This window comes from Chrysochloris asiatica, unplaced genomic scaffold, assembly GCF_000296735.1.
Source record: "Chrysochloris asiatica unplaced genomic scaffold, ChrAsi1.0 scaffold00126, whole genome shotgun sequence".
Classification (NCBI taxonomy): domain Eukaryota; kingdom Metazoa; phylum Chordata; class Mammalia; order Afrosoricida; family Chrysochloridae; genus Chrysochloris; species Chrysochloris asiatica.
Window position 1 is genome coordinate 8,714,067 of NW_006408644.1, and position 9,894 is coordinate 8,723,960.

At 45.5% G+C, this 9,894-nt stretch overlaps 1 protein-coding gene across 1 annotated transcript; it reads left to right on the top strand.

Moving 5' to 3' along the window:
- The first annotated feature begins 476 nt into the window (after positions 1-476).
- ARMCX4 (armadillo repeat containing, X-linked 4) lies at positions 477-6,437 on the top strand. Its single transcript, XM_006869117.1, has one exon. The coding sequence runs from the start codon at positions 477-479 to the stop codon at positions 6,435-6,437; it is 5,961 nt and encodes a 1,986-aa protein (XP_006869179.1).
- The last annotated feature ends 3,457 nt before the right edge of the window (positions 6,438-9,894 follow it).

A 9,894-nucleotide genomic window follows, 5' to 3' on the forward strand; every position in this document is an offset into this window, starting at 1 on the left:
CATTCCAGGTTGGTATGAGAAAGGGGAACTATGGAAGTGATGACCAGAATAAATCCAGTAAAAATCAAAGTCTGGAAGCTTGTTAATCTCCCACCCAGAGCCAGATCTCCCACATTCCTACCCACTGTTCATTTGGTATAGGGAAATGTGTATAGAAACACTTTTGGGAAAAATTAGTGGGCTTTGGGGAAGATGGCGAGGGATGAAACATGAGAGATGGAGAAAATGTTTGCTAATCATTCACTTTTTCCACCAAATACATAATTTATTCTTTTTCCTGCCCATCTGTGTATCTATCTGTATGATGCAACATAATTAGAGAGAAATTTGAGTTCATTTCCTTTCTCCACTCCTAGGTCCACCTCCAGTTGCAGCTTTGAGTGACAGAAGACTTACATCGAAATTTACCATCCTCTTTCCCCAGCCTGAGTGAGCACTCTCTGTACCTTGTCCGTTCCTTCAGCAGGGGTGATTACATGGGCCGCATTCAGGAAGTGGGCTGGATGACTGCAGGACTGGTGATTTGGGCTGGTACTTGTTACTATATTTACAGATTAACTAAGGGAAGAGCCCAGAGTGTGAGGAGACCAACCAGAAATGGGTCCAAAGTCAAGATGGAGAATACAGTTGTGGTACAGAACCAGACTTTGGCCATGAGTGAAGCCATGGATGAGACAGAGATTGAGACTATACCCAAAGGCAAAATTGGAGCAGAAACTGGAGCAAGAGGTGGGATTAGGGCTGAGTTAGCTCTAGGCACTTCTATAACCAGACCTAAGGCCAGCTCCCAGGCCAAGGCAATGACTGGGGTTGAGGCCAAGGTAGAGGCAGAGCCCCAATCTGAGGCCAAAGCTGTTGCTGGAACAGTGATCAAGATAGGGACGATGACTCTGACTGGGGCCAAGGTCAAATCCGGGGAAGTTTCCAAGAAAGAGGCAATGATTCAAACAGAGGTTGAGGCTGGTAGAGTAGTAAAGAAGGAGGCAGTGACCCAGACCAAGGCTAAAGCTTGGGCACTGACTGCCAGGGCAGAAGCCAAGAAAGAAGAAATGATTCAGACCCAAACAGAAGCTTGTACATTGGCTGTAAAAGAAACAGAGATTAAAAAAGTAATGGTGACACAGACTGAGGTCTTGGCAGTGACCAAGGAAGTGGCCAAGATGGGAGCCACGAACAAGAGTGGAATTGTGACTGAAACCAAGGCAAGGGCCATGGATGGAGCTATGAATGTAGCTAAGACTCAGTCTGAGACCAGGTCTGGTGCCATGGTTGGTACTAAGGGAAACTCTAATTGCATGTCTTGGGTAGTGGCTGGAGTGGACATGAAGTCTTGTGCACAGTCTCAGGCTGTAGACAAGATTCAAGTTGAGGACATGCCTGGCGCCGGGATTGAGGCCAGGGGTAATTACAAAACCACATCTAGGTCAGAATCTGGGGCAGACATGAAGGCTTCTACTGAAACTCAGAATGTTGCTAAAACCCAGGCTAAGGACATACCTGGAGCGAGGGTTGATTCTCAGAGTAGTACAGATGCTATGTGTATGGCAGGTACTGGGGCAGATATGACAGCTTGTATACAGCCTCAGACTGTGGCCAAGAAACAGACTGAAACTACTTCTGGTGCCAGAGTTGGTGGCAAGGGAAACAAGAATGTCATATCTAGGGCAATGACTGGAGTTGACATGAGGGCTACTGTTCAGCCTCAAGATATAGCCAGTACTCAGGCTGAGGTCATACCTGATGTCAGGGTTAAAGTTAGAGGCAAACTCAAGGCCACATCTAAAGCAGGGGCAAGAGCAAACCTGAGGACCAATACTCAGGCTGAGACCCTGTCTGATGCTGAGGTTAAGGCTAGAGGCATTTCCAATGCCATGCCTAAGGCAGGGGCTGGGATAGACATGTCCTGTACACAGCCTCAATCTCTGGCCAATGTCCAGGCTGATACTTTACCTGATGGCAAAATCAAAGCTATGGCCAATACCAATGCTGTGCCTAAGGAAGAAGCTGGGACAGACACGAAGGCACAGTTCCAAGCTATGACTAAGAGCCAGGCTGAGGCTTTATCTAGTGCTAAATGCAAGACTAAGGGCAAAGCCAAGGCCAAGTGCAAGGCAAAGGTTGGGGCAGACACGAAATTTACACAGCCTCAGGCTGGGAGCAAGACTCTGACTGAGGCCACACTTAATTCTAAGGTTGATGGTAGGGGGGATCCGAATGTCATTTCTAGAGTAGATACCAAGGCAGACAGTTCCCAGGCTGAAGCCTTGCCTGGTGGCAAGAAGAAGGCTAGGGGCAATCACAATGCCGCATCTCAGGTGGAGACAGGGGCAGATACAAGGGATTCTGTCCAACCTCAGACTGTGGCCAATTCTCAGGTCGAAGTCTTTCCTGGTGGCAGGAAGAAGGCCAGGAGCAATCACAATGCTGCATCTCAGGCGCAGACTGGGGCAGATACAAGGGACTCCGTCCAGTCTCAGACTGTGGCTAGTTCCCAGGTCGAAGCTTTGCCTGGTGGCAGAAAGAAGTCCAAAAGCAATTCCAATGTTGTATTTCAGGTAGAAGATAAGGCAGATGCAAGAGACGCTGCCCAGTCTCAAACTGTAGCCAATTCCCAGGTCAAAGCCTTGCCTTGTCGCAGGAAGAAGGCTAGGGGCAATCACAAAGCTGCATCTAAGGCAGAGGCTGAAGCAGATACAAAAGACTCTGTCCAGCCTCAGACTGTGGCCAATTTCCAGGCTGAAGCCTTGGCTGGTGCCAGGAATAAGGTCAGGGGCACTCCCAATGCTGTGTCTAAGGCAGAGGCCAGGGCAGATGCAAAGGACTCTGTCCAGCCTCAGACTGTGGCCAATTCACAAGTCAAAGCCTTGACTGGTGCCAGGAATAAGGTTAGGGGAAATCCCAATGCTGTGTCTAAGGTAGATGCCAGAGTAGATACAAAGGACTCTCTCCAACCTCAGACTGTGACCAGTTCCCAGGTTGAAGCCTTGACTGGTGCTAGAAATAAGGTCAGAGGCAATCCCAATGTTGTCTCTAAGGCAGGGACTGGGACGGATATAAGAGGCTCTGCTCAGCCTCATACTGGTGCAAGGAAGAAGGCTATGCCTAAGGTTGAGGCAGAAGTTGATCTTTATGAAAATCCTGAGGCAGAGGACATGCCCACTTCTGAGCGTGAGGGTGGGGCAGACATTGAGACCCACAGAAACACTCCGCCTAAGGTCCACCACTATTACTGGAATGGGATTGGTATTGAGGATTGGATTGCTGCTGAGCGGTGGATCAAATTTAGGTTTCAGGCCCGGGATGGATACTGGGAAAATAGCATGTCTTGGGCTGGGGATGAGAATGAAATAAATATTGAGTCCTGGAGTGGGGCTAGTCACGAGGCTGGTAATAGGTCCTGGGCTGTGACTCATGATGAGACCAGCATCAAGTCCTGGGATGAGACTAGGGATGGAAATGAGGTTGGTATTGGGTCCTGGGCTGGAGCTGGGAACCAGATCAGTGAAGGGTCCTGGGTCACTGAGTCTAGGAACCAGGCCAGTGTTGCACCCTGGGCTGGGGGCCAGGCTTGTGATAGACCCTGGACTGAGAGAAAGGCCAGTGGGAGTTCCTGGGCTGGGGTTGGGGATAAGGCCATTGGAGAGTCCTGGACTGGGACTGAGAACCAGACCACTGGAGGCCAGATCAGTAGGAAGGCCTGGGGTCGAGCTGAGGAACAGGCCAGTGGAAGGTCCTGGGATGGGGCTAGAATTCAGTCTAGTGAAAGGTCTTGGACTGGGGCTGAGGATCAGGCTGATGATGGATTGAAGCCTAGATTTAAGGGCCAGGCCAGTGAAGGAGGATCCTGGGCTGGGGCTGGTAGACAGGTCAGTGGAGAATCCAGGTTGGTGCCAAAGGACCAGTCCAGGGGTGGGTCCTGGGCTGGCACAGGGAATCAGGACTATGGAAGGTCCTGGGTTGGGGCAAGGGGTCAAGCTGGTGACTGTTCCAAACCTGCATTTGAGGATCAGGCCACTGGAGGAGTGTCCTGGGCTGAGTCTAGGCCTAAGAATGAGGTCAGTGGAAGGTTTAGACTGGGACCTGAGGACCAGGCCAGTGGAGGGTCCTGGGCTAGGGCTGAGGACCAGGATGTAGACGACACTTGTGAAGGGTCCAAGTTGGTGCTCAAGGACCAGTCCAATGAATGGTTCTGTGCTTGCACTGAAAATCAGACTAGTAGAGGAAGATCGTGGACTGGTTGTGGTGGCCAGGATGTTGGAGAACTCAGGGCAGGGCCAGAGGACCAGTCCAGAGATGGGTCTTTGGCTGGCACAGGGAGTCAGGTCAGTGGAGGATCTAGGACTGAGGTAGGTGGCCAAGTTGGTGGTGGAAGATGCAGACTGGAGCCACAGCATCAGTCCAGTGGTGGATCCTGGGCTGGCACTAGGAGTCAGATCGGTGAAGAGTCCTGGACTGGGGCTGGGGATCAGGCTAGTGCCTGTTTGAAACCTGGATTTGAGGATCAAACCACTGTAGGAGGATCTTGGGCTGTGTCTAAGCTTGGGAATGAGGCCAGTGGAGGATCTAGACTAGGACCTGAGGGCCAGGCCAGTGTAAGGTCCTTGTCTGAGACTGGAGACCAGTCCACTGGAGGGTTGTGGGCTGGCCCAATGAATAAGGTAAATGGATCCTGGATTGGGACTGGGGATCAAACTGGTGACTTCTGTAAATCTGTATTTGAGGATCAAACCAGTAGAAGTAGGTCCTGGACTAGGTTTAAGTCTGGGGATGTGGCCAGTGGAGGGTCTAGGTTGGGGCCTGAGGACCAGGCCAGTGGAGGGCCTTGGACTAGGGCTGAGGATCATGCCAATGGAGAGGCCCATTTTGGGGCAGAGGTAGAGGCCAACAAAAGATCTTGGTTTGGGGCTGGACATGAGACTAGTATAGGGTCTTGGTTCTGGGAAGGGGAAACAGCTAGTACTATGTCCAACCATGGAGGTAAGGATGAAGCTATTACTAAATCCAGGTCAGGAACTAGGGAAGAGATCATTAGTCCCAGGTTTGGGGCTAAGGACAAGGCCAGTATTGGGTCCTGGTTACAATCTGATGGGGCATCTTGTGGAGGGGCTGAAGGTGGAGCTGAGGCCAGGATGGGATCTTGGTTTTGGGATGGAGATTTGACCCCTAAAGTTTCTAGACTTGGAGCCAAGGGAGAGCCTCACCTTAGGACTTTGGCTGGGGATGTAGATGAGGATGAGCTAAGTATAAGGTCCAGCCCGGATATTGAAGAGATCAGTTTAAGGTCCTTGTTTTGGGCTGAGAATGAGAATAGTGTAGCGCTCAGACCCAAGATTGAGCAAGATGTCAAATTTGAGAGTGGGGCTGTTCATAATTCCAAAATCAAGGATAAGAATGAGACTGCTAGTGTAGTCAATGTAAGGTCTTCTGAGAACAGAAGTCAGGGCAAATCTAGATCTAAGGCTCTAGCCAACATATCAGCTGACTCAAGAGGCACGTATTCATCCATGGTCCCCGGGACAGGAATGGGGTCATGGGCTGGAGCCATGATCTGGACAGAAATGAAGTTTCCATACCGAAATAAGTCCTGCTTCCCACCTGAAGATGAGCTCAGAAAGCAGATCAGGGCTGGGGAAAAGATACGGCCCTGGGCCTGCCGTTGTAAACGTGAAGCCAATATGAATCCTCGAGAGCTTGAAAAACTCATTTGCATGATTGAGATGACTGAGGACCCTTCCATTCATGAAATAGCCAATAATGCTCTTTTTAATAGTTCTGATTACCCCTATTCCCAAGAAGTCGTTCGTAATATGGGTGGAATCTCAATTATTGAAAGCTTGCTGAATAACCCCCACCCCAGTGTTAGGCAGAGGGCTTTAAATGCACTAAATAACATCTCAGTGGCTGCTGAAAATCATAGAAAGGTTAAAACATACATAAACCAAGTTTGTGAAGATACCATCACCTATCCTGTGAATTCAACTGTGCAGCTAGCTGGACTAAGATTGATAAAGCACCTGACTATTACTAGTGAGTATCAGCATATGGTTACAAATTACATTTCAGAATTTCTTCATTTGTTAACTATGGGAAGTGGAGAAACTAAAGACCACATTTTGGAAATGCTTTTGAATTTCTCTAAAAATCCTTCTATGACAAAAGACTTGCTCATTGCCAGTGCACCAGCATCACTGATTAACATCTTTAGCAAGAAGGAGACAAAAGAGAACATTCTTAATGCTCTTACACTATTTGAAAATATAAATTACCATTTTAAAAAAAGAGCAAAAATATTTACCCAGGACAAGTTCAGTAAAAATTCTCTTTACTTCCTATTCCAACGACCTAAAGTTTGTGCCAAGAAACTTCGAGCCTTAGCAGCAGAATATAATGACCCTGAGGTGAAAGAAAAAGTTGAGCTATTAATAAGCAAACTCTGATTGGTTCTATGGTTCTAAATAAATCTGAATAATATTTTGGTTTTGCAGCCTGGAAGTAATACACATTGCAAATTACATTATAACTTCAAAACTGATGTTACCAACAATGATCTATAGCTGGATCATTTCATGAACACCAAATTAATTCAAACTTGTAATGAAAATATGTGCTGGTTTTTATCTTGCCTGGATTAAGATATTTTTAGTATGCTTCATGAGCAGAAAAGGAACTGATTCTACATAAGATAATCTCTGGTCCTTTGTGTGGACTTAAGTTTATATATTTGAGACTTTATTTTTATGTTATCAATAAAGTTGTTGTGTTTTAAGAAGGAAAAAAAAAAAAAAAAGACTCCATCCTTGCCTTTGCGTTTATACTCTATTTGGGAAGGTAAGATACATGGAAACAAAAAAAGGATCATGACCAGGTACTTACATTGGTGCTTAGGGGAGACAGAAGCTGCTGTGGACAGCAGTGCTCAGGAATATTTTTTACAGAGGAAGGGGACACTGGGCTTGAAGGCTGGGGTAAACGAGGGTCAGAAGGGCATTTAAAGAAGGAAGAGTGGTGGAAAGATAAGCATGGAGTTGGGAATCTTGCACCAGAGAAGATGCTGGTCTGCCTGGAATGGAAAATGTGCAGAAGGGAATAATGGGATCTGGAGTTGGAATTGTTATCCCCATTCATGGAGGACCCTGATTCCTAAACTGTGGAGTCTGAATGCAATCCCATCCATCCCTGGGAATCAACAAAGTCTTTTGTGACCAGAAGAGTGACTGTATTGAGGGAAAATGAATGTGGCTGGACTGTGTGAAGGATGAATTGTAGTGGGGTGAGGAGATGGGTGGCAACTGTAGATTGAAAACCAATTAGAAAATCACCAACATAATCTGGGTGTGAGATGATAAAAGTGTGAAGTTTCACTGGTGGTTATCAGGATGGTAAGGGGATGGAAGTGAGAGACCCTTAAAGATTCAGTGTTGAAACCTGTTCTGGGACATACAGAAAAGAACAATTTTATGATCTAGGGGGTATTTATTTGATAGAAAAATACCTTCTTTCTTTGCCAACTGTGATGTCTGTGTAGCTGAATAAATTAACTATTATTTTGAAACCCTAAGAAAATATATTCATATGAAGAATAATTTTCAGTACCTATATCAGATTTCAAGGAGCTCTGGTAGCGTGGTGGTTATGAGTCGGGCTGCTAACCTCAAGGTCGGCAGTTCAAAACTACCAGCTGTTCCGCAGGAGAAAGATGAGGCATCCTGCTCCCGTAAAGATTTACAACCTCGGAAACCCTGTACAGGGTCACTATGAGTCGGAACTGACTCCACAGTACTTAACAACAACAACATATCAGATTTCAGTGCCTATATTGGATTTCTAGGAGTCCTGGTGTGGCTCTGTGGACTAATGCGTCAGACTGCAAAGTCGTTTGAACTACAAGGTCAGTAGTTCAAGTTCACCAGCTGCTCCTTGGAAATCGCTATGGGTCAGAACTGACTCGACGGCACTTCACAACAAAAACAACAACATATCAGATTTCTAAGCTTGATTTGAGGCAGAACTATCGAGAATGATGTTGGAATTCATATAGGAAAATATCTTCCTTTCTCCAACCTCATAGTGTTGTTGAGATGTAGAGAAATGGACACTTTCAAACTGTGCTGGTTGGTGACAGTACACATTGGTACAACATCCATTTGGACATGTGTTTCATAAGCCTTCAAGTTGTACATACTCTTTCATCTGGATATTCCACTTATAGAAATATAGCATTTGGAAATGATCAAATAATTGGTTTGCACAAAGTTGTGCATCTTCACATTTATTAAAAAAGCTTTTATTGTGAGTTGAGTGATAGTTTACATGGGAGAACATCCATTTTGCACTCATTCTATTGTATTTTGTTTAATTGCAATGATTACAATCCCCTCCATGCATCATCATTCAACAGTTTGCTTCTATTCCCTCCGTGTTTTTTGTTTTTGTTTTTGATGTACACAAAAACATTCAGGAATATATAATCATTTAAACAACTAAAGAGCACATTCTGCAAGACTGCCTCCTGGCTGCCAGCACAAAGCCTTTCTCTTTCCATGAGTCTAGAGTCCTCAGCTGTTCTATCTTTCCATGCCATCACCTCTGCCTCCATCTCTGGTGTTACTGCTTCTCTGATTAGGGCCCCATATTCCGCTAACGCTCTTCTCCTTTGATGGTCCTAGGGTCCTCTGTTCCTGGAATGTAAGATTTACTACTCCCCTCTTTATGTTACAAAATTTCTACCTTTACAGTTGTGACAATTGCATTTACTCGTGATAACAATGACTCACTATTGAATCATAAGAATCTTATCCCCATCTCCTTTCACCAGCCCTGAAAACTATTCAGTGGGGGATTCTACCTTCCCCTGAACACTCTGAAACTAAACTCCCTCTTGGAAACTTGTAAGCCAGCCACTTCTTGCCTTTATAGCTCCCCCCCTGCATTTTAGATTGCCAATGTCTAAGTTACCCATCTCTACCAAACCTCTATACAGAGGGGATAGGCTTGATCCTTGATGTGAAGACTCCTTTCCTCAGGGCTGGTATTTTGAGATACTACATCCATAAGTATAGGTCAACTTCATCAAATTGTAGCAATTTACACTTGCTTCTTTTATCGAATTTCTTTATTTTCCTCTAGCCCAGCTCTGGTCATCAAGTCATGGAAGATAGGTCAAATGGGTACTATCTGCAAGTTTGGACATTCTTGTGTGTCTCTCTCCATGTCATATCAGTTAGGTGATTCGCTCTCAGCTCTAACCTTCCGTGGCTAGGTCAATGTCCATGGGCTCAGAAGTTCCCAAGTCTCCCCAAACTTCAGACTAACCAGCTCTTCCTCTTCTCTCTCTCATCTCAAGGTTGACAGGAGTCTATGTATATGGTTGAACTCAGCCCATATCTTCATTATTGACTTTCCCCCACTTCTACTCACATTAGACCAACACAATCGCCAGCTAGCTTACAAGCCTGCTTGTGTGTTCCCTTTGACATCTTCACATTTTTTAAGGGTGAAAAATTGTAAATGACCCCAAAGTCTTAAAATAGGCAGTTAAGTGAAATATTATGCAGTCATTGAAAATTTCAATGCCACCTACAGTTATTTGCATGAAGAATCTACATATAATAGGTGGGAAAAACACATACCATATATATATATATAATCATGGCATATATTTAAATTATATGTACGTATAAACTTTGGTGTAGAGTCTAATAGTTTCCTCTGAGTGCTCGACTGATGGGTTTTATCTTTCTATTTTTAACTCACTGTAGTTCCTGATTTTTATGTAACAAATAGGCATTGTTTGTATAATTTACCAAAAAGAAGAAAGTTAGATTCAAATTAGGCAGGTCTGTCAACAACATTTGAGAAACCTGTAGCAAAGGGCATTAAGGGAAGCTCATATAC